We start from the raw sequence: 25,769 nt of genomic DNA, 5'->3' as shown, positions 1-25,769 counted from the left end.
GTAGCGTTTGGTCGGAACAAGTCTGGGTAGCCAGGCAAGGTGTTAAGCACAGCCGTTCGCGAACTGCAGCCCCTACAACGATTTGTTCTCGAGTGCGCGTTTGTTGAGCATAGGCAATGTAGGTTTTGGTTCTACAAAGCTGTGTCCATCAAAACATTCAATAGTCAATTAATTGCTGTCATTATTGCACCATGCGATCAATTATCAGTTATAGCATGTATTTTTCTTCTCTACGCTCACAATTTATTCTCCTGTGCGCATATAACAGACGGTTGGAGGTTCACTCATAGCTATGACGGATATTCACACAGTTACAGGTCGTGATGACTCACACATTCCATCACAAAATATAATTGAACATGCAAGTTATTTCCACATATTACATGATCATTTTGTTCAAAACTGATTTCTTCACTTTTTCTCAATTCTTTGGTCAATGAAAACAAGCACACAAACAAGCAAACTTAAAAGCTACTTTGTAAAAAAAATGTTTTTAAAAAGGAGAACATTTTCACAAGGAACAATGTGAAGTTGCATAAATTTGGACTCAGGTTACTACCATATTAATGTGTCGACTACAAAAACAAACAAAAAACAGAGACAGATTGGCCAGTCTGAGCATGATTACAGGGTAGGGTAATGACAGCCCTGATCTGCAGTGAGCCAGGTTGGTGAGTTACAGTCATAGTACCGAACCCTCCTCACCTTCCTCTCTCAAGGCTGCCATGTCCCAGTGGCATAATGAGAAAAACCTGAAAGTCCTCATTTGTAACTGTGGACTATTCTTTCGCCTACACTGTTCACAGGTGAGACAAACATTCACTCGATCTGCCAAGCAGACTTATTCATGAGCTAATATCGCCTATGCAGGCACACCTTCCTGACAGTGACAGAGTTTTTGAAAGTACATTTAAACCCCAACTCAATGTTACATGTTACAATCAAGTTATTAAGGAAGTATACAAACTCCTCATGACTTTCATTTTCAAGATAATTGCTCAGAAACATTCTACATTCAGTAGATTTGATGTCATGCCTTATTACACACGGTTGTTGCACAGCACTTTTAACCCAAGAAACCTAATACACTAACAACAAAAAGCTTGAGATCATAGATGTGTTGAAATCTTATGACATAAAAGGGATCCAGGGATTTTTGTACACAAACATTTTATTGAGTTTTCTTTTACATTCAAGTACAGTGTTACACAATTGTCCCATTGTTTTAACACCCAACCAGAACAACAGTTAAAAAAATTTTTTAAAATCCATTGTTGACTCAAGGAAAATGAACTTGATAGCCTGGTCACTACCAAGCACCTCCTGCACCTTGTAGTGTTTGTTCATCTGCACATTCATATTCCCATTCTAACTGCACTCAACAGTAGACCTCATTTTTATATGAGTGTGTGAATGTGTTTACAATTCACACACTCATATAGGAATGTGTTTACAAGAGGATCAAATCCAGTTCAAATGTAAATGTGTGGTTTCAAATCCAGTTCAAATGTAAATGTGGTTCGGATAAAATATGGATGCTTTAATTAACCCACCCCTGTGCTCAGGGTGTCGGTTTCCCACCCTGAACACACAACCTGCCCACCACAGGGATTCCTTGTCTCTGTGTTGTTAAAGCAGGTCTTTACATTCTTTCTTTCTTTCTTTCTGAGGTATACCTGTGAAGAAACAGGGAGACTGGTGGGGCAGGAGAGGAGAACACCATTGCATACACACACCAACTGCAGCGAGACACAAATCCTCTTGGTTATCTCACCAGTAAAGAGGATTTAAAAAATGAACCGTTGGTCTGCCTTTATGTTGTGTCATTCCAAATCCCAGGAACAAATAGGAGACAGAGAGAGACGGAGAGAGAGAGACGGAGAGAGAGAGGAGGGGGGGGGGGGGGGGGGAGAGAGAGAAATATACAGAGACTGGGGTTGGCTAGCTAGACACAGGAAGTAAAGCTCATTTTGAAAATAAACCAGACTGTAACAAAAGCAAATAGCAGTAGCAACAGAAGAATAAATAAAACTAAAACAAACATCTCAGAGGTGTGTCTATACAAAGAGAAAATGATTCATGAATATAGGCAGTTCAGTCGTTAAAGAATAATACGCATTATTGTAAACAACCTGAGAAAATGTATGACATTTTGAAATATTCAAATTAAGATTGAACAAGAAACCCCAAATAGATGACAGAGTGTCAAGCCTAAAAAATGCAATGTTCATTACAGTTCACATTTACATGAAGTAAATCATATTTACAAAGCGAGCAGTTTATTGATGTGCCATTTTGTCATTTGAGCTGGTCTATCCCTTTTAACAGTAAAAAGAAACTGTTCAGGTAAAGTTGTAGATTTCTCCCTGGTCATCTTCAAGACTTCAAGACTTAACCCCCCCCCCCCATTGACTTTAATGTGTGGGAGAAAACACAACAGATAATGAACTCCCCCCATAGTACTGTGTGTTCTAACTGAAGGTGTGTGTGACTGGGCGTCACACACAACTGTGTGTGCTGTCAAACTACTCATTATCATTTATTGGATTTAAAAAAAAACACACACCGTCAGCTCAATCAATTCAACTAAGGTTACAAAAAAATAAATACTAGTGACTAAAAACAAGGAGGTCATTTTTCACAAAGCTAAGAAGTAGGTAAAAGGGGTTGTGTTACAGTTAACATAAAATGGCAGTTGTTCATTTATGGTCCTAAAAACATACTTTTTGTATTTTTTTGTATTATACTACAAAAGCCAAAATAATACAAACAATATTCAAATTTCAACGATGGATCCATTTGAAAAGTGGGATACAACAAATAACGAAACTCATTAGCACAGCCCTGACTCACACACATTTTCCCTCCAAAACTAAAGAATGTCTTTGCCCACAAAAACATTCTTATCTTTTCTTTCTCACCCTAACATTTGCTGCGTGTTGGATCTTGTCGTTGCTGTTTTGACATGAAGCTCTTACGAGCAGATCTTGCAGATGTAAGAAAAAAAAAAGTTTTATTTTTATTTTTAAAAGCTACCCTTGGGATCAAGCAGAGGTGGTAACGTCAGATTTATGAACCTGTGTCCGTCAGTTGTTTGAAAGTTTCAGACAATATTTGCCCATTCGCCTTGATGTTGTGATCAGTGAGGAGTGACCAAGTGACTCAAGCCTTACAATCTTCTACATTATATTGCCCCCACTAAATCCTCCTCCAGTTTCGCAAAGCTGAAAGGATCATTCGTTACGGAAAGGGCACCACCATCGCTCAAGTCTATGCATTTCATTTCCTAAGGAATATGTGGAGAAATTGATGTAAGCGATGACATTCCTCAGTTTTGCGAAGGAGTTCAGCATCCCAGGGAGTGGTTAGAAGCTGTTTACCTTAGCCAATGGGCTGGATGGAGAGGAGGGAAGGTGTGTGAAGGAATATAAGTCCATACAGACAGATAGATGTTAGATGGGATAGATGCGTTGGAGCTTTCCGGTCCAATCCAAGCACAAGGACCCAGAGTCCCAGACACACCAACATTTTCAAAGGAGATGACCAGCTCCTAGGGAGGGATGTTGTGACCCCTGTGGTTATGTGGGCTTTGTGATGAAACGTTTGTATTGCTGGACCGACTTGGGGGAGGTTTCCACCTGATTGGTCTTCCAGACTGCAGCGATGGATCTTGAGGGGAATAATTGGCTGATTCTTTGGGCTGATAGCTCCTGTGAGCAAGAAGAAAGGAGTCACATGACTTATAGTTTATCACTAAGAACACTGTAGTAAAAAAAGAACAACATCTGAAGTTAAATGACTTTTTTTTTCTCTCATCATCCCTCATCTGAAAGTCTTTCACCTCATAGGTGAACATTGGCAATAGTCAGGCTATACAGTATCTACTGGCTTTTGTTCTACTTCAACTCCCAAAATGCTAATAGCCCAAATGAGGATCTTTGCCTTTCTTGTTCATTCAGACGAAAGAAGCACACAGATTTTCGGTAACTATGCCAGAATCGGACTTGGTGCCCACTCCCTACAGTATGTGTAAAGTCAACATTCTTATCTGAAAGGCAGAGGCCTTTCAGGTCAGATTTGTGTGATAGGGAGTGGCACCATAGAATGGCAGCTATAACTTCGGACGCAATCCAATAAGAATGTCATCAACAAGTATATGTTTGTCCCAGGCTCTGGAGACAGCCTTGATAACTGCTGTTTACAACAGAGGACAATGCTCGCTTGCGTCGCCTGACAAGGGAACGCAAACAACTTGAGGATAGTATGGAGTTATCACAGAGCAACTTACCAGCTTTCCTCGGGGATCTCTTCTAGTACGGCGACTCGATCCTGAAACAGAACGTGAAAGAAAATAGTGGCGATTAGTGGAACGATGACCTCGCGTTGAAGGGATTTGAGGAAACAAACGCCTCACTGTTGTGGGGATGATAACTTTTGACATCCCGAATGACTTGATTTTAGGTCATATACCCACATGGAAGCGACAAATATAGACAGGCAGCTATCATTTCAAAGGAATTGTGTCTCCTCATTTCTTTGATGGAATGCCCATAGGTAGCTCTTTTACACTTTTAACCCACTTTTTGAAAATGGCAGATTTTGACACTGATACGCGCCTAAATTGGAATGCAGTGGCTGTACTGCGATTCAGTGCCTTAGACCGCTGCGCCACTCGGGAGGCCTTTCTTAATTGTCAACGTTTATGATCACAATGCTTCAAATGTACAGTTACAAGATGACATGGCATCATACGCTGGCTGTTCTGAACAGAATGGGCCTGTTTGTTGTGTTGTGAAGAAATGTGGCGGGGAACACGCATCCGAATGCCCTCGTGGCTCTATTCTATGCCTACCAACCTTACGATCTGCTTCTCTGAATTGCCTTGTGAAAGCCTAACACTACAACATCGTATTTTGTAACTTAGCTAGCCATGGGGGCAATAGAGTACGCTTTCAAATGATGCCTACCTGACCAGATTGCGATTTTATAGTGGACTGTTTTTGGAATGTGTAAACACCAACAGTAATTGTGTGATGGTGGGGATGCGGGGCAGTGTTCCAAACAAAACAACTACAAGTCTGCTTGCTTTGGTTCCTCAACAGTACAGCTAGGAGAGTTCAAAATAGCACCTTATACTGCCTTACCAAGCAAAAGAGCAGTAACTGCACATTTGGTCAAAAATGAGTTATTTACATTTGTTATACATTAAATATATGCTTTATCATGTAGACAAATATCATATCCTGCCTCCATTGTGTTGTGTTATGGAGAAAATGGGCGTTAGTGTTTGCAGTAACTGGAAAAAAAGGCACAAACTGCCATCACCCACATCAGTTACTGCCTTTTACCTTGGTTTCACTGAGCTTTTTTGCTGCATTGTCTACGGTTTATCTTGGTATTATTTATTGTTCTTTGCTGACACAAGTATCAAACTATATGACACCGACAGCCTCAAAATAAATACAAATAAATATGTTAACACAAGCTTGTGTAAAAAAAATATATAATTGTAATGGAAACGTATTGCAGTGGGTGTACCAAGCTGTCTAGGGTCAAAGGTCATGCCAGAGGTCAGGGTCCAATATTAATAAAAAAATAACCTCATAGTAAGTAAGACAGATAACAACACCTCCAATGATCTGCCTACAATTCATTTGGCTGGACAATAAAACAACTTTGAAGTAATTTTTCTCAGTTTCACCCTATGAGCAGTTACTGCTATTTTGCTTGGTAGGGCAGTATAGTTAAAGACTCTTCTTTGAGGCATAAAAGTGCATTGACATTGCTTAGGAACTGTGCACACTTTGGAGAGGTGTGTAGCCACTTGGAGACGCCAGTTAGACCTCAAACAATTTTCTTCTTTTTTTTTGTCTTTTATATTGCACCTACACCACATTTTTTCCCATTTATATTCTTATCATGTTACTGAATATATCCAGAGTATTTTTAGATTTCGATAACAACAAATGCGGTCGAAAAGTAGAGTTAATGTAAAATGCACATAAAATCAACAGTGTAATCTTTGGATTCAATCTTATGTTTAATTAACTGTTTTGTCCTCACCTATAGTTGAATCATTTTCCCATAATCTCCAAATGGTTTCCTTTCAATGGATACCATGGTTATGTTTTTCATATTCCTTCTGTAAGAAACATTTCTATTTACCTCTATCCATATACGCCAATTCCCACGAGTGTAAAGGGTTAATGAACAGACCCTAATGCCCTGGCGAACACGAGCAGTGTTGGTAGATCTTGTAACCTTTTTAATGCTGGGATCTCATCTCAGAAAGCATCTGATCATTTAGCCTAGTTGTACGCCATTGATAAGAGCAGTAGACGACGAGACAGGAAGAGGACCGACTCAATAACTACAATATCAACTACGGGTACTTGGCAGGCCTCACTTTGATCCTGCAGATGTGCCCGTGTGCCAGTACTATGGCTGAATTACGGCATGTCTTCACAGAAATAGGATTATGTCCGTGTGGAATGGCCCTCAGGACAAACCGGATGGAGGAAACTGTCCTCTCTTACCTGCCACTGTGACTTAAAAGAGGAAACCAAGTGGAAGAGAGGTTTGTAGAGGAAGAATGTTAGAAAGAGTGACAGACAGCAAAAGACAGATGAGGCGAGAAGAAGAGGGAGATGGACAGAAAGAGAGAGAGAGAGAGAGACCTGTGCAGACACGACGGTGACATTCCAATCATACTCTCAACTCAGCATCTCCCCCAGTGACTATCCTGGAAAGAACCATTTCCAATTGTGGACGTTAAAGAAGAGCATATCTTCCCCATATCTAATCATTGTTCCACTGACTCTATGTCCACCTCTCCAGTCCGTCGGAAATGAGGAGAGAGGCTTAAGCTCGGCCGGAAGGGTCCGTTCCCACTGCTCAGGGGCACCACGCCCAGACAGCTTGCCATCTTAAGAGGATTCAGAGAGGAGCGAAAAGTGGCGGACTCCGCTGTTGAGATGGAATCTTCCTCTCCTGAGTGTGAGAGCTAGAGAGAGTGTTGGAATGTGGTCCGACTGTGTTTTCAAAACACTGAAACCCACAGCGTTGATCCAGGCTGACAAGGCCAGGCAGAATGAGTAGAAAGAGCCAGGATAAACACACGCAGATCTTGCGAACACTTATCTCCTGTATACATGTCGTCATGGTATTGATCTAGCCAATATCAACAGAATCATATCTTAGTTGCTTAAATCACTTGGATACTCTGTAAACGTGTCCAGTAACGTATATCAGAACATGGTTAAACAGATTCAGTGTATACCTGAGACAGACATTTATAGGCTCAACCAGGTGGAAAAAAATCTGCTCACTATAAAGAGTGACCTTTACCAGAAACCTACAATGTCAGCACCTGTAATCGCTAATCCCCATCTTACATAGGGGCCTGGCCTGCTGTGCAGCCACTTATCACACTAATCAGGAAACAGTATCTGCCTTTGCACCCGCCAGTCCCTCTCCCAATTAAACAAGTGTGCAGCTGTGTGTGAACCCAGTTGTGCACACAGGGCGGTCTAAACCTGACCAACCAGGTATCTGCTTTCAACAACATACTGCATTCCCCTTGTTCACTGGCTGTCAGCTTGTTAGTTCTCTGGTAGGAGGAAATGTGTGTCATGCTGGTTGGTTATCTGGGGGCTCATCTTCCTGTCTGGATGAAGGTGGTTGGGTTCACATTTGCATCAGAAATCCATGTAACTTTATTTCCCTTTTCCTTGTTTTAACATAGCGTCACTTCCTGTTGAATGTGGAACGAGGAAGAGCTCGGTTTTGTTTGTTTGAAAAGTGTGTTTGAAAGTGTATTGGAAAGTTCTTGGTAACTAGCTTCTTAGTTTGAATCCCGCGACGCAGTTGGCATCAATTGCTGGGACTGCTTGTCTCTTTCCAGTGACCCTGCCAACCAAGGACGGGTCTGAGGAGCTATTTGGCGTCGCTGCTAGCCTAGCTGCTAGCTAGTGGGTTTTCTTGAACGCAGCCCGCAACGTGTTTTTGTGGCTGTCTAGATCCCCTCTGTGTGTTGTTTTCAATCTTCCCTGTGACGTGCCCTGTCTGGAACTGCGAGGAGTAACAATGTAACCTACGTTGCTAGCTACCATGACAAAGACCAAAGCCGGCAGGAGTACCGTTGATGACAGCGGTGTCTCTATCACATGTGAAGGTTCTTTAAAACGAACAAAAAAAGACCTACAAGCAGTTATTACAACAACAACAAAATAGCTTCAAGTGTTTTGTCCAAAAACTTGTGGATTCTACTAATAAAGGAATGGACAACCTGACCAGAGAGGTCCAGGACCTGAAGAACAGATTGCAGTTCTCCCAGGGTCAGCACGATGAGTTGAAACAGGAGAACGGCAAGATGACAACAATCTGTAAGTCACAGAGAGGACATCAGTTCTGTATGTGAATCCATGACAGATAAATCAGCCCATCTCGAGGGACAATCAAGGCGGAACAAAATGGTTGTGGACGGAATTGCAGAATTTCCACATGAGACCTGGACAGAGTCTGAGGACAAAGTGAGGGAAATGATCTCTGACAAATTGAGGATGGACCACAGGAAGATTGAGGTGGAGCGTGCCCACAGGACTGGAAAACCTACCACCGGCCCAGGTGATAGGCCCAGGCTAATAGTGGTCAAGTTCCTGAGGTTCAAGGACAAGGAAGCTGTTCTGGAAAGAGCCAAGAACTTGAGAGGAACGTAGATCTTCCTCAACGAGGAGTATCCTGAAGCTGTGCGCCAGAAGTGGAAAGAACTGATCCCAGCCATGAAAGCTGCCAGAGAACGTGGGGACATTGCTTAGATCCATTATGACAGGCTCATTGTCCACCCTCCCTCCCAGAAGCCTGGAAGGGATGAGAGAGCCAAGCCTATGGGTTCGTAGCTTCAACTCCGCAGTACACACACACACCTACTGATTAATGGACTGCTGAATGTATATTTTTTTTATCTTGCTTTGTTTGCTCTTTTCAGTATTATGTCTATCTCTGATAAGCTACACAGGAAAGGGCTGAAAATAGCCCATATTAATATATTTAGCCTTAGAAATAAGGTTAATGATATCAATAACTTGCTAACATCAGATAACATTCATATATTAGCCATTTCTGAGACTCACATAGATCATTAATTTGATGATACATCAGTAGCATAACAAGGATATAACATCTATAGAAGAGACAGGAATGCTTATGGGGGAGGTGTTGCTGTATATATTCAGAGCCATATCCCTGTAATGCTAAGAGAAGATCTTATGTCAAGTGTTATTGAAGTGTTGTGGTTGCAGATTCACTTGGCACATCTAAAGCCTTTTTCTTTTGGTGTGTTGCTATAGGCCACCAAGTGCTAACAGTCAGTATCTAAATAATATATGTGAAATGCTTGATAGTGTATGTGATGTAAACAGAGAGGTCTACTTTCTTGGGGACATGAATATTGACTGGTTTTCATCAAGCTGTCTGCTCAAGAGGAAGCTCCTTACTGTAACCAGTGCCCGTAATCTGGTTCAGGTTATTAACCTCTTCAACCTATGGGGGCGCTATGTCATTATTGGATAAAAAAAACGTGCCCGTTTTAAGCGCAATATTTTGTCACGAAAAGATGCTCGACTATGCATATAATTGGCAGCTTTGGAAAGAAAACACTGACGTTTTCAAAACTGCAAAGATATTATCTGTGAGTGCCACAGAACTCATGCTACAGGCGAAACCAAGATGAAACCTCAAACAGGAAATGAGCAGAATTTTTGAGGCTCTGTTTCCCATCGTCTCCTTACATGGCTGTGAATGTGCCATGAATGAACTTGAGCTCTCTGCCGTTCGTCCAAGATGTCTGCAGCATTGTGACGTATTTGTAGGCATATCATTGGAAGATTGACCATAAGAGACTACATTTACCAGGGGTCCGCCCGGTGTCCTGTGTCGAAATTATTGCGTAATCTCTAGGTCCATGTGCGTTCCATTTCTTCAGAAGAGAAAGTCAACTGCCACGATGGATTTATCGTCGATAGATATGTGAAAAACACCTTGAGGATTGATTCTAAACATCGGTTTGCCATGTTTCTGTCGATATTATGGAGTTAATTTGGAAAAAAGTTGGCGTTTTAATGACTTAATTTTCGTTTTTTTTCTTACCCAAACGTGATGGAGAAAACAGAGCGATTTGTCAACACAAATAATATTTTTGTAAAAACTGAACATTTGCAATCTAACTGAGAGTCTCATTGAAAACATCTGAAGTTCTTCAAAGGTAAATTATTTTATTTGAATGTTTTTCTGGTTTTTGTGAAAATGTTGCCTGCTGAATGCTAACGCTAAATGCTACACTAAATGCTACGCTAGCTATTAATAGTGTTACACAAATGCTTGTTTTGCAATGGTTGAGAAGCATATTTTGAAAATCTGAGATGACAGTGTTGTTAACAAAAATCTAAGCTTGAGAGCTAGCATATTGATTTCATTTCATTTGCGATTTTCATGAATAGTTAACGTTGCGTTATGGTAATGAGCTTGAGGCTGTATTCACGATCCCGGATCCGGGATGGCTCGTCGCAACAGGTTAACTTCTTGGTGACAGGAGGGCAGTATTGAGTAGCTTGGATTAATAAGGTGCCCAGAGTAAACTGCCTGCCACCAGATGCTAATATATGCATATTATTAGTAGTATTGGATAGAAAACACTCTGAAGTTTCGAAAACTGTTTGAATGATGTCTGTGAGTATAACAGAACTCATATGGCAGGCGAAAACCTGAGAAAAATCCAACCCGGAAGTGGGAAATCTGAGGTTTGTAGTTTTTCAACTCTTTGCCATTCCAATATACGGTGTAAATGGGGTCATATTGCACTTCCCAAGGCTTCCACTAGATGTCAACAGTCTTTATAACTTTGTTTCAGGCTTCTACTATGAAGGGGGAGGGAATGAGAGGGGATTGAGCCAGGTGTCTGGCAGAGTGCCACAGGCTAGTGGCATGCGGTCACGAGAGAGTTCGATCTCGATCCATTGCTTTTCTACAGACAATGGAATTCTCCAGTTGGAACATTATTGAAGATTTACGATAAAAACATTCTAAAGATTGATTCTATACTTAGTTTGACAAGTTTCTACGACCTGTAATATAACTTTTTGAACTTTTCGTCCGACGTTCGGCTGGACCTGAACGCCCGTTTGGATTTGTTTACCAAACGCCCTAACAAAAGCTATTTGGATATAAATGATGAACTTTGTCGAACAAATCAAACATGTATTGTAGAACTGGGATTCCTGGGAGTACATTCTGATGAAGATCCTCAAAGGTAAGTGAATGTTTATAATGCACGACGAGTTGAGTTTTTACCAAAAAGTTATATTTTGGTTTCATCTGACCATATGACATTCTCCCAATCTTCTTCTGGATCATCCAAATGCTCTCTATCAAACTTCAGACGGACCTGGACATGTACTGGCTTAAGCAGGGGGACACGTCTGGCACTGCAGGATTTGAGTCCCTGGCGGCATAGTGTGTTACTGATGGTAGGCTTTGTTACTTTGGTCCCAGCTCTCTGCAGGTCATTCACTGTCAATGTCCCCCCGTGTGGTTCTTGGATTTGTGCTCACCGTTCTTGTGATCATTTTGACCCCACGGGGTGAGATCTTGCATGGAGCCCCAGACCGAGGGAGATTATCAGTGGTCTTGTATGTCTTCCATTTCCTAATAATTGCCCCCACAGTTGATTTCTTCAAACCAAGCTGCTTACCTATTGCAGATTCAGTCTTCCCAGCCTGGTGCAGGTCTACAATTTTGTTTCTGGTGTCCTTTGACAGCTCTTTGGTCTTGGCCATAGTGGAGTTTGGAGTGTGACTGTTTGAGGTTGTGGACAGGTGTCTTTTATACTGATAACAAGTTCAAACAGGTGCCATTAATACAGGTAATGAGTGGAGGACAGAGGAGCCTCTTAAAGAAGAAGTTACAGATCTGTGAGAGCCAGAAATCTTGCTTGTTTGTAGTTGACCAAATACTTATTTTCCATAATAATTTGCAAATAAATACATAAAAAAATCCTACAGTGATTTTCTGTTTTTTTTTTCATTTTGTCTGTCATAGTTGAAGTGTACCTATGATGATATTTACAGGCCTCTCTCATCTTCTTAAGTGGGAGAACTTGCACAATTGGTGGCTGACTAAATACGTTTTTGCCCCACTGTATATAGTCTTAATTAATTCCTACTAAGATGTGTGTGTATTGGGTGTATGTTGTGTAATTTGTTAGATATTACTTGTTATATATTACTGCACTGTCGGAGCTAGAAGCACAAGCATTTCGCTACACCCGCAATAACATCTGCCAATCATGTGTATGTGACCAATACAATTTTATTTGATTTTACTAATATAGTGCTTTTGTCAGACGGCATAGGCAGCTGCTCTATAGAGATCAGATGATGACTTGGAATTAAATAATAAAGTAATTAAATAAAACAAATGTAATATACACAACAAGTGAAATATTTTATTAAAGTGATAAATGTTGGTTAATAAGTGATAAGCAGTAAGGGGCAGTCACTACCATCACGGGACTTTTATTCATAGTTGAATTCTGTGTTGTTACAACATTCAACTCACATAATGCATTTAATGTTTTTTTTAAATAATTGAAAACCGGGATTATTTTTTTATAATTGAGCAGAAACCGAACCGATCACAAAAAGCGCAAATTGCTCAGCACTACTGCTCTGCTGACAACACTTTTATTCGTGAGGAAGGGGTGAGGAATGAGAACGTGAACACGTACTCCAACAAGCTGGAGATTCAATGACAAATAAGGGTTTTGAGCAAGGACACCTGTGGTATATTTCTCCTTTTCTGGTTTGTTCAGAACGCCCATGACCCGAAAGTCTTAAAAAAAAAAAAAGATTTCAGTTGCCAAACGCTGGAATGTTGCGAGGCGTGTCAGCCCGTGTCTGCTTTATCTCTCTTTGCTCTGTCCAATAAAATCAGTACCTTTATCTGTGTGGACGCATATGAAACAGGGCTTGGGAGTGCAGAGAGTTTGGATGCTACGAACAGAGTGAAGATACTGTACTTGGTAACAATCAGGCGCACAAGTTCTAGGAGGCCAAAGAATGAGAGAAGTGAAAGCGAGGACTGTAGATTCACAGGAAGGGTATTTAGAGACGATGACAGATTGTGTATCAATACACACAGCAGCTGTGTCTGCCAACAGAGCCGTACCGGATTCTATGGAATAGCGTGGATCAAAAGTAGAACCAAGGGTACTCACGGTGTTTTTTTCCGTCTCATGTAGCGGACTCCTACGATGATGAGCACCAGGGCGATAAGCACACCGATGACGATCCCAGCGATCTGCCCGCCAGTCAGACCATCATCCGGTGCTCCCTCCTCTGCGGAATCCCAAGAACAAAGCCATTTATCATCATCATCATCATCATCAGAACATCTCAAAGTACTGCAACGGCTTCATACGAGATAAACGTGGACAGTGCTACATGATTTGTAAGTAGAATATCCTTATAACAGTTAGGGTGAGAAGACATCCTAAGAGCCATGGTGCTAAATGGTTGAGTACTACTACAGCCTCCACAATCAAACCTTTGACGGACAGCTTGTGGGCAACGGAGGTGCTCAGCCCGGTGACGGCGTTGCTGGCTTCACAGGTGTAAATTCCACTGTTCGTGGCCACAGCGGCATCGATGCCGTACTCGGCTGTCATCACGCCGGTCAGCGTCCCATTGAACTTCCAGGTGTAGGTGGCAGCAGGGAGAGAGACCGCGGCACACTTCAGCATGACAGGCTCTGTCACCTTTACGGAATTTACCCCCTTCACGGACACAGTCTCAGGACCAACTGTGACATGGAAAGGAGAATTTTAGCTTTATGCTTGAAATTCCCCTGGATTTGGCCATTCTGACCTAAATAATACTACACTGTAGCATACAGACAATTTATCATGGATTTAGGTGAAATACAAAGCTTTTCTTTTTGGATACTGTAACATTTATGAACAAAGTAACAGTAGAATATAACGTTCATTTTTTAAACTTTGATGGCCAGGGTTGCGATTGGTGTTAAGGGTCAGTGAAGAGGTCAGAAGGCCCTCATACTCACAACTGATCACTATCTTGATGCTGGCAGAGTCTGTGCTCACAGCATTGGTCAGCTTGCACTGGTACTCCCCACTGTCCTCCTTCTGCACTGGCTTGATCGTGATCGAGCTCTTGTCTGCAGAGACCACAACCCTGTTGCTAGGAGACAGTGCCGCGCCATTCTTCAGCCACACTCGGGCGTCGGCGGTGCCGGTGGTTGCCTGGCAGCTCAGGTTGGCCGTGCTGTTACCTGCAACAAGCGTTCCATTGGGGCCTGTGATCTTAGCGCCGGATATGGCCTCTACAAACACAGAGGACAAATTGAGTTAGGGTTTACACAGACCAGGTGATAACTCTGAAAGACAGCTGGTTTCACTTACAACTACCAGATTTCAGAGTACTACAGTATTTACAACGTAAACACCACATGAAGCTTGATGAACGATTCATTAGATTTCAGTTGAATGGATTGGATGATGTCTACTAAATTTAAAAAAACATTGTACTTTCATTATACCTTAATGACATTACATCTAACTAACCACTGGGCACACACTGGTTGAATCAATGTTGTTTCCACATCATTTCAATGAAATAACGTTGAACTAACGTGGAATATACGTTGAATTGACATTTGTGGCCAATGGGTAGCTACTATATCACTGTCCAGCTTATTTCAGGCCATGTTTCCATAAAATGTGACATCAAATAAAATGTTATTATTTTACAATGAGTTTTTGAATGGGCCGATGTCAACAAAGCAAAACCAAATGACCTACATGAATAGATAATGAATAGAATAGATAAGTGGAACTAAAGCCAACCTTGCCTTTTTGTTTTGGACAACATGTGAAACCACTGTCTTGTTTATCTCGATCTCTCCTTTCCCGACTAATGAGTGTTGGAAAACTAATGCCAAGATAATATTTTTTAAACACAAAGTTCATGGCCCTCAATGGTGACTCACAACTGCCTAAGCAATACTTTGGTCAATAAGTGTCGAGTCAGGCTTGATGGCAAACATTTTCAGAGGCAAATTCCTATTTCCTCAGCCATTAAAAGTAAAATGTGTAACTCTATGATTCATGATAGAATAATTAGACTTATTCACTACTTTTTACCAAGTACATGGGAACATTCATAGAATAACTGAAAGGACTGCTAAATGGGCAACAATCACCCCCATTCCCCATCCCCCAATCTGTCTTCCTTCTAGAAAACAACACCCGACTCAAGGACTCAAGGCATTTTGAAAGACCATCCCCCAACCAGGCAGGTTTTAGTCACTCACAAAATGGTAGACTGCCTGTCTCCCGTTGTAAACAGTTTCAGTACATGCAGCACATATTTCGCTAGCTTTAAAAAACTATGAGGGAACGTACAAAGTTGACATGATACGAGGTCACTGTGTTTGAAACTTGTACGGCATGCTTCAAAATCATATGAAATTCATTCAGTGTTTGGTGTTATGCCTTCAGGGGCACCAAGCCAGGAAACAGGTTTCAGTCTGTCTGCTCATGGCATCACCTTAAAAAGGATGATACAATCTCTCTGAGACAGGGTTGGAGGACTAATGGCAAATTCTAAAGAAACTGTGTTAAAAGTGGCTGTAACAAACATTAAAATGTAGAAAGGGTTTTAACAACTTCCTTGTAATTAGTATAACAGTTCAACGAGAACACGTCCGTCTAATAAAATGTAATGAGTAACATCTGAAATACATTTTACTGACAAGAACCTGCAGCTCAACTGAATGCAACAACCAGTTTCACTACTTTACGTTCCACTAGAGCAAGATTTGCCTCTCTAGGTCTCTAACAGTATACTGTCCATGGTCGCCCTTTGTATTCACTAAAGCACCCTTCCTATCCATGTACAAAACCTTGAATTCTCATTGGCTCTTGTGGTTCCACTCTTACTCACCTACTACAGTGAACTTGGCTGTTGTGGATGCCAGGTATCGCAAGGTTTTGGCGTTGCTGGCCATGCAGGAGTAGTTTCCACTCTGTGCCACGGCAACGTTGTCCAGTACCAGCTTGGGGCCCACCACACTGAGCGGGACTCCATTGTGGATCCACTGAAGCACAGCCGCAGGGCTAGACTGGGCTGAGCAGGTCAATGTAATGTTGGAACCCTTCTTTTGGATCTCAGCGGTGGGGGTGACTGTCATGGCGATGTTTTCTGGCCCATCTGCAAATATATTGGAAAATAGTTACGTTCGGGCTGTTGTTAATGGAGGCCTAAGGCTGCAAACCACAATGTAGCAGCTCATAAAATCTCAACAAAAACAAGCCGCGAGAGGTCGATCCCCTCCCAGGTGCTCTATTCAGAGGGGCTATGACGAAATGTAGATCTTATCTGAACTGCATTTTCCTGTCGCCCGCATTGTAATGGCCTGATCTGGATGCCTGATTTAGATCTGCCTGCTGCTCACTGTTACAATATAGAAAACGGCTGGCTTGACTTATTATTCTAAATCCAGCACACAAAATAATTGATCTACTGCTCAATATCATATCTAAGTGTTGATAAAACTAGAGCTCGGAATGTTGGTGTGATTTCAGCATAACCGTCAGTCCACAGGGATGGTGTAAACAGAAGAGGGGTGTAGAAACGCCCACCGGGAGTGTACCAAGTCACACAAAGCCTCCTAAGACTCTAGACTCTAAACTCTTCCTGAACCTTTCAGATTGCCAGGCAGAGACGTGAGTGGAATCAATGGATAAGAATATTAGCCTGGTCCCAGATCCGTTTGTGCTGTCTTTATAACAATGACGAGACAGCACAAACAGATGTCAGACCAGGCTATAAGAACATATGTACTTACAGGTGACAGTGAGGTTGAAGGGGGCACTGTTGTCACTCTCTAGATTGTTGAAGGCCGTGCAGTAGATGGGTCCGACCAGATCCTTCCTGAACACTCCAGCCACGGTCAGCACTGTGGAGTTTGCACTCAAGGTCACATGCTTCCCGTCGGTGACCAGCGGGGTGGTGCCGTTGAGCCACTTGTACGTGAGGAAGGAGCCTTTGGCCGAACAGGTCAAGACCACAGTGCTGTTGAACTCGACCGCTTCGTTCAGGTTGGACGTGATGGTCACGGCGGAGACCGGTTCTGAAGAGGGGAGGCCGGAGATAGAGGAAGGTGAATGGGAGGATGAGGTGACGTGATGGACAAACAGGTCAAGGGGCGTCAGGGTAGCTGTTAAGTCGGTACTTGCGTTTTGAGGCAGAGGGAGGGGAGAGTGGCGGATTAATGAAGCTGTACTGTAAGGCTAAGCAGCGTCATTTGGTAGTAGAAGACGAGGGGGAGGGAGCGAAAGCATTAAACTCCTGAATAGTAAATAACAGGTTGTCAGCAAAGACTTTCTGAATATGTTGTGAACCAGACGACGGCTCATTCAATGGTTGTGATGTCGTAGACTAAACTGCATTTCACTGACCCAAAATACACAGGGGTCATTTCAATCTGACCTAATAAAATAGTATATAACCTTTTAGTGGTTTTACACTTTGCAATAACCTGAAAGCCATTTTCTCTAGTTCGGACTCATCATTGCCATCCTTCAAAGCTTTGAGTATGTGGCGCAGCACGTGAACGGGGGCGAATGAAGGACATTACTACTTTACAGGAGAGGCATTTCAAAGTTTTTAAAAATGGTTTTACAACGAAATGCATTTTTTAGGGCAGAAATGCCTTCTTGAACATGTGAACTTTCATACGCCTTCATAACAAACCAGTATACTAATAACAAACCAGTATACTAATAACAAACCAGTAAACTAATAACAATGTTAAATTACGAGCCTAGTTGGTAAGGCATGAAAAAAGACATGTACTTTCCCACTAGCCGTGATTGGTTGAAATAATAGAGAGGCTGGACATGGAGAGGGATGACTTCTGGTCTGCCATGTCACAGGCTGCAATCGCACCAACGAGTGTTTTTTTTAAACTCAAAACAAGCCATGGTATCAAGAACGAGATAAAACTATCTGAAATGAGACACCTACGATTCCCCACATGGCAGCTTCTTGTCATTGTCGCTAGCTCTCTGACCGTTCAGAATCACACCATCATTTTTGTGACGTTGTCAGCCAACCGTCTGTAGACGGACAACTGTACCCATTGTGAATTCGTAATGCTGCAATATGTAACTTTTTGGGAGATCTGACCAAATTCACATAGAAATGCGAGTTATAGATCTGTCATTCTCATTGAAAGCAAGGCTACGAAGCAGTAGATCTATTCCATGTGAGCTATCTCTCTCTTCCGGTTAAGTTTAGTTATTGCATATTTTATATTCAGTTTTGTACACCAGCTTCAAACAGCTGAAAATGCTATATTTTTGCTAATGGAAAATATATTTTGCAGTGGTTTAGATGGTACAATGATTCTCTACACTAAACATGCTTGTTTTGTCACATAAACTGAAATTAGGTGAACTATTAGAGTTTTTGCAACCAGGAAATAGTGCAGCTTTAAAGATAACGGTGGGGCTAAGGCTTAAGAGGGTGTGAACAATGCTGAATGGGTGTGAACAAAGAACAGCTCTCTGACAACTGTGAAGACTTTGAAAGGCTTTTCCTCAAAACTGGGAATACCAGATTATCAACTTTTAAAGCAGCATAACTTTCCAATAGCTTTCTTCGACTGTAGTTTATGCTATACCATTACGAAGCTCTGTACTTTTATGCAATGTAAAAATAAATAAAAAAACAGATGACAATAACAATAAGCGTGTTCTGTTTTGGTAAAAATCTGAGGGATGGGGGCTGGAGAAATGTACCCACTCAAATTCACAGACATAGCTATGGATGCAAGGACTGACCATCCATGATATCAAAATGAAAATTTCAGCAATGTTCTGCGCCTATATAGTGTTTGACATTTACTTTGTTTACAAACATTGTAGTACAACAAGCGTATATTTTCGATTCTGATGGGGAACGATGGTTAAACTACACTACCGTTCAAAGGTTTGGGGTCACTTAGAAATGTCCTTGTTTTTGAAAGAAAATCACATATTTTTGTCCATTAAAATAACATCAAATTTATCAGAAATACAGTGTAGACATAGTTAATGTTGTAAATGACAATTGTAGCTGGAAACGGCTGATTTCTAATGGAATATTCCAACAGCACGATGTGTTAGCTAATCCAAGTTTCTCATTTTAAAAGACTAATTGATCATTAGAAAACCCTTTTGCAATTATGCTAGCATAGCTGAAAACTGTTGTTCTGATTAAAGAAACAATAAAACTGGCCTTCTTTAGACTAGTTGAGTATCTGGAGCGTCAGCATTTGTGGGTTCGATTACAGGCTTAAAATGTCCAAAAACAAAAACCTTTCTTCGGAAACTCGTCAGTCTATTCTTGTTCTGAGAAATGAAGGCTATTCCATGTGAGAAATTGCCAAGAAACTGAAGATCTCTGTGTACTACTCCCTTCACAGAACAGCGCAAGTAGTGTAAGTAGTGTAAAGTTGTTTTCTTCAAGAATCCTATGCTACATATCATTACTTTATCCCAAAAATGTACTGATTGCCCATTTAATTTTTACATACAGTGCATTCAGAAATATCACATTTACGTAAGTATTCAGACCCTTTACGACTTTGTTGAAGCAACTTTGGCAGCGATTACAGCCTTGAGTCTTCTTAGGTATGACGCTACAAGCTTGGCACACCTGTATTTGGGGAGTTTCTCCCATTCTTCTCTGCAGTTCCTCTCAAGCTCTGTCATGTTGGATGGGGAGCATTGCTGCATGGCTTTTTTCAGGTCTCTCCAGAGATGTTCGATTGGGTTCAAGACCAGGCTGCGGCCGGGCAACTCAAGGACATTCAGAGACTTGTCCAGAATCCACTCCTGCGTTGTCTTGACTGTGTGCTTAGGGTCGTTAACCTGTTGGAAGGTGAACCTAGTCTGAGGTCCAGAGCACTCTGGAGCAGGTTTTCATTAAGGACTTTGCTACGTTCATCTTTCCCTTGATCCTGAATATTCAGGACATGAAAAGGCATGAGCAGATAGTCATCCCACATGACATCCCACCTATTCAACCACCAGAATTCAATCTGGACACTGACCCTCCAAAATGGAGGGAAGTAGAGAACGTTGTCCGAAGAGCAAGAGCGGCCTCTGCTCCTGGGCCTAATGGAGTCCCATACAAGCTCTACAAGAACGCCCCGGATGTTCTACGCTTTCTTTGGAGGCTCATGAGGATAGTGTGGCAGAAGGAAATAATACCAAAGGCATGGCGAAGGGCTGGTGGTGTGCTAATCCCCGAAAGAGAAGGATGCGACAGACATCAGTCAATTCCGACCAATCTCCCTTCTCAACGTCGAAGGGAAGATCTTTTTCAGTATAATATCACAGAGGCTGTCCACTTATCTGGAAAGGAACAAGTACATTGATATATGTGTATAGAAAGCAGGCATTCCTGGTTTCTCTGGTTGCCTGGAACATACTAGTATGATTTGGCACCAGATCCAAACAGCTAAGAAGGACAAGAGAGACCTCGATGTCATCTTCCTCGACCTGGCCAATGCCTTTGGCTCAGTTCGCCATGGACTCCTCTGGGAATCCTTCAACATTTTCCACGTACCAGAACCCATCACTACACTGATAAAGGCCTATTTCCAAGACCTGCAATTGTGTTTCACAACACCTGACTTCACAACAACATGGCAGCGCTTTCAACTAGGCATAATGGCAGGCTGTACAATTTCTCCTCTGGCCTTCACTATGGCCATGGAAGTCATCATCAGGGCATCGAGATGGGTGGTCGGCGGTGAGAGAACTAAGGAAGGGCTCCGTCTCCCACCGATCCGAGCATACATGGATGACATGACTACACTGACCACCACTGCAGCATGCACCAGGCGGCTACTTGCAAAACTGCAGGATAACATCAAGTGGGCCCGGATGAAAATCAAGCCAAGCAAATCTCGAAGCATCTCCATAGTCAAGGGACAGCTTAAAGATGTGAGGTTCTGCATTGGAGATGACCCGATACCAACGGTGTCTGAGCAACCCATCAAGAGCCTGGGTAGATGGTACAACGAAAGCCTCCGGGATAAAGATCAAGTGCAGCAAGTAAGGCAGGACATCGCCGACGGTCTTGAGAACATCAACAAGACCTTAATGCCTGGGAGGCTCAAGCTTTGGTGCCTACAGTTTGGACTTCTCCCCCGTGTAATGTGGCCACTCACCGTCTATGAGGTCCCAATAACAACAGTGGAGAAGATGGAGCGAACCATTACCTCATACGTGAAGAAATGGCTGGGTGTCCCACAATGCCTGAGTAACATCGGCCTCTATGGCAAAGGGGTCCTTGAACTACCTCTTACAAGTCTAACGGAGGAGTACAAGTGCTCTAAAATAAGACTTCAGATGACATTGAAGGACTCCAAAGACCAGACCATTAGCAAGGCTGCACCTCCCCTACAAACTGGACGGAAATGGACATCATCCAAGGCTGTGCAGCAAGCAACATCGGCCCTGAGACACCAAGACTTTGTGGGGAATATCCAGCATGGAAGAGGAGGCTTTGGCCTGGCAGCAAGCAAACCAACGTTCCGTAAGGCAACAACATCTGAACGCAGGAAGCTGGTGGTTGAGGAGGTGCACAGACAGGAGGAGACTGCAAGAAGTGCAAAGGCTGTCTCTCTATCTAAACAAGGGCAATGGACGCTGAGGGAAGGCCTGGAGAGGAGAAAGATCAACTGGAGTGAGCTTGGGCAAATGGAGGCAAGCAACATCAGCTTCATCATAAGAGCTGTTTATGATGTGCTTCCATCACCAAAAAAATCTACATCAATGGTATGGCGAGGACTCGACCTGCCCCCTCTGCCCAGCTCCCGCGACTCTCAGGCATATAATGACAGGTTGCAAGACCAGCCTCTCACAAGGCCGCTACACCTGGAGGCACAATCAGGTCCTCAAGAGCCTGGCTGTAGCACTTGAGACCAAGAGGAGTGCAACCAATTCATTACCTCCAAAAACAAGCAATCCCGTCAAAACAACAACATTCATCCGGGAGGGACAGAAAAGGCCCAAGTATCCTCCTACGAAGCCAGGAACTGGACACCTAGCCATGGCCCGGGACTGGAAGATGCTTGTCGATATTGGCCAGCAACTAATTTTTCCACCTGAGATTGCTTCTACCAACCTTAGGCCAGACATGGTACTCTGGTCCCCTTCACGAAAGGCTGTGTACATCAAACGGAAGGACCCTTGCTGGGCTATAGGGTCCCCCACCCCCACATGACCCCCCACCCCCACCTGAGAACCCAATTCAGATCCCTCCAACTTGAGGAGGGCATATGAGGTATGCGGTCAGCTGTATTGCTGGCTCAGGGAAGAGGACGCCCCTGCCTTGCATAGTCCCGTGGGACATCTTAATTGGGCATGGGACACAAGCTAAGGCTTGATCACCCTTTAGCTGGCCACCTTTGATGAGGGTGTTTAGTGATTAAAGGCCGAAACACCCACTGATTCGAAGGCACACTACTGAGGATGTGTCCCAAAAATTGACATCTTACCCCAGTCTAAGAAATAAACCTCCCATGCCACTCTGTCAACATCACGGCAAATCTCATGCGAGTGCATTCCATCTATTGGCACAATGGACAGTTTTTAACATCTCGTCCCGTGTTTTATGATTCCAGTCCCTGCTGCTAAAAACATCCCACAGCATGATGCTACGACCACCACGCTTCACCATAGGGATGGTGCCAGGTTTCCTCCAGATGTGACGCTTGGCATTTAGGCCAAATCTTGGTTTCATCAGACCAGAGAATCTTGTTTCTAGCCACTCTACCATAAAGGCCTGATTGGTGGAGTGCTGGTTGTCCTTCTGGAAGGTTTTCGCATCTCCACAGAAGAACTCTGGAGCTCTGTCAGAGTGACCATCGGATTCTTGGTCACCTCCCTGACCTAGGCTCTTCTCCCCCCGTTTGCTTGATTTGGCTGGGTGGCCAGCTCAAGGAAGAGTCTCGGTGGTTCCAAACTTCTTCCATTTAAGAATGATGGAGTCCACTATGTTCTTGAGGAGCTTCAATGCTGCAGACATTTTTTGGTACCCTTCCCCAGATACGTGCCTCGACACAATCCTGTCTCGGAGCTCTGTGCACAATTCCTTCAACCTCATGGCTTGGATTTTGCTCTGACATGCACTGTCAACTGTGGAACCTTATATAGACAGGTGTGTGCCTTTCGAAAATCATGTCCAAGCATTTGAAATGACCACAGGTGGACTACAATCAAGTTGTAGAAACATCTCAAGGATGATCAATGGAAACAGGATGCACCTGAGCTCAATTTCGAGTCTCATAGCAAAGGATCTGAATACTTATGTAAAGATGGTATTTCTGTTTTTTTAAACCTGTTTGTGCTTTGTCATTATGGGATATTGTGTGTAGATTGACTAGGACATTTTTTTATTTAATCTATTTTAGAATAAGGCTGTAACGTAACAAAATGTGGAAAAAGTCAAGGGGTCTGAATACTTTCTGAATGCACTGTAAAGGGAAATTGCATCACATAGGCTGTGTCTAGCTGAGATATGGCAAAACTGATTTTTGATCCTGGCATAAGCATCAATCCAGGAAACGTCTTGTGACACCACACACACACACACACTCTGTTTCCTAGCTCTGTAGCAGGTAGCCTAGTGGTTAAGAGTGTTGGGCCAATAACTGAAAGGTTGCTGGTTTGAATGCCCGAGCTGACTAGGGTGAAACATCTTTTGATGTGCCCTTGAGCAAAGCACTTAACTCGAATTGCTCCTGTAAATTGCTCTGGATAAGTGCGTTTGCTAAATGACTAAAAATGAGCTCTGAATGCTGAATGGCTGACAGCCGTGGTATGTCAGCAGAAGGGTTGCAAGATCGAAGGTACAAATCTGTCGTTCTGCCCACGAACAAGGCAGTTAACCCACTGTTCCTAGGCTGTCATTGAAAATAAGAATTTGTTCTTAATTAACTGACTTGCCTAGTTAAATAAAGGTAAAATGAAAATAAAAAAAGTCAGACCATCTACCACGGGTATGACAAAACATGTATTTTTACTGCTCTAATCACATTGGTAACCAGTTTATAATAGCAATAAGCCACCTCGGGGGTTTATGGTAGACGCAACGTCGTGGTTAAGAACAACCCTCTTTTCCAAGCTAAAGGGCCACGCCCTTAAGATGGATATAAAACCCTGAGTCTTAAGCATCTTTTCAGGTTATTTCTCACTTTGATAGTTTTTGCCTTTTGACATGAACCATTTTTTTTGGTACTCGTTTAAAATATTTTTTAGGCAATTATACATCAAAATGTATTTGTGGGGAGGGGCATACCTATCATCCAGGTAGGGCCTACTTGGGAATAAATAGAATAGACGAAAACAGTTAGTTGTAAATAACAATAAAGTTGATTTTGGAAAACAAATGCCAAAATGCGTAGGCTACATCGGGTATTTTACGCATTCAATGAACGTTTTACGCATGCTTGCAATCAACGACTTTCTGTACTCACCTAGAACTTTGAGCAACGTTGCACCTGTGCGCTGTACTGCAGTACTAGTGACCATAGTCACTGCATAGTCTCCGCCATCCTTCGCCGTCAAGGATGCCAGATTTAATACGCCGGTGGATGAATTCAGTGATACTCTTCCTGCGTAACCAGCGCCAACTGTCTCTCCTTTGGGCGCAGAAGTGACAACAGGTACAAGTCCACTACCACCGTTGAAATTCCAAGATACTGTGATAAAGTTGCCAACATCTGTGGGGATGATAATGGTTTTGAACGTGACGTTCTTTCCCAGTACTCCCTCCAACGGCCCGGCTGGCAGTACGCTCTGCCCGTTGCAGCATCCTGAGAGAAACCGGTTTGAATGCAGGTGTTCACTTCAACATACAAGTGTGTGATAGACATCAAGACAGGAGCAAGCTATTCGCAATGGACTAGCGAACAGTTATAAATAAGGTTTGCCTATTATTGGTCTGAAAAAGGCATTATACTAGAACAACGGCAATGCATCTCCTGATGCGCCAACAAAAAACAAACCCAGCCAACACATCTCAAAGTATTTTGTATTCACTAGTAAATGTAGGCCTAACAATAATGAATATATTCATTCATCTTACCAACAGCTGACAGCAAAATGACAAGCGACCTCAAATTAAACAAATCCATCCCAGATGTCTGGAACCCTTCTTGCGACAGAGAATAATGCGGGCTCACCTGTCGCTTTTACGAACTGAATGAGTACTCACTTCCTTACGGGTACACACCCAGTAAAGGTGTCGACATCAGAAAACCCGCCTCTTTGAATGGATTTATACCCTTTGCATACCACACTCTACTTTGACGTACTACAAACTATTATTACCACGAAGAATGAACAAATCAAATAAATTATCATGTCTAGTTGAATGCCCAAAATATGTCAAATAGCCGAACAATTTATGCCAAGTCATCATATACGCTCATAGAGGCTACTATTACTGTAAGTTTAGCAATTCAACCATTAAGTAAATCTAAATACAATGTATTGCTTGAAAAATAGGAATTACTATAGCTTTCCACGTGGCAAACAAAGACCAAAAATACATGTATTATTTCAAAAGATATTCACCCCATACCCTAAAAAGCGTTGTAGGCAAGTCTACTGCAATTGTTTTAGGTAAATGTTG

At 42.5% G+C, this 25,769-nt stretch overlaps 1 protein-coding gene across 1 annotated transcript; it reads right to left on the bottom strand.

The window, feature by feature from the left end:
- Positions 1 to 1,666: 1,666 nt before the first annotated feature.
- LOC115131636 (carcinoembryonic antigen-related cell adhesion molecule 1-like) lies at positions 1,667 to 25,358 on the bottom strand. Its single transcript, XM_029663487.2, has 9 exons — positions 25,221 to 25,358; positions 24,610 to 24,948; positions 16,921 to 17,205; positions 16,017 to 16,283; positions 14,116 to 14,394; positions 13,600 to 13,854; positions 13,271 to 13,391; positions 4,289 to 4,329; positions 1,667 to 3,710 (listed from the first exon to the last, which is right to left on the bottom strand). Exons 1-8 carry the CDS (start codon positions 25,267 to 25,269, stop codon positions 4,311 to 4,313), a joined length of 1,614 nt encoding a protein of 537 aa, XP_029519347.1. The 5' UTR covers positions 25,270 to 25,358; the 3' UTR covers positions 1,667 to 3,710; positions 4,289 to 4,310.
- Positions 25,359 to 25,769: the final 411 nt, after the last annotated feature.

The sequence above is a fragment of the Oncorhynchus nerka genome, linkage group LG7, assembly GCF_034236695.1.
Source record: "Oncorhynchus nerka isolate Pitt River linkage group LG7, Oner_Uvic_2.0, whole genome shotgun sequence".
Taxonomy (NCBI): Eukaryota; Metazoa; Chordata; class Actinopteri; order Salmoniformes; family Salmonidae; genus Oncorhynchus; species Oncorhynchus nerka.
The sequence above is the reverse complement of the archived record's forward strand: the minus strand, read 5'-3'. Positions and strand labels throughout refer to the sequence as shown.

What these genes read in the sequence shown, in the direction of transcription:
- LOC115131636 (XM_029663487.2), bottom strand. Translation starts at nt 25,269, where the DNA reads ATGGATTTGTTTAATTTGAGGTCGCTTGTCATTTTGCTGTCAGCTGTT. An exon ending in AACGTTGCTCAAAGTTCTAG is followed by an intron (nt 17,206 to 24,609) that starts GTGAGTACAGAA and finishes TCCCCTCTTCAG; the next exon opens with AACCGGTCTCCGCCGTGACC. An exon ending in CATCAAGATAGTGATCAGTT is followed by an intron (nt 13,855 to 14,115) that starts GTGAGTATGAGG and finishes TCCATGTCACAG; the next exon opens with TTGGTCCTGAGACTGTGTCC.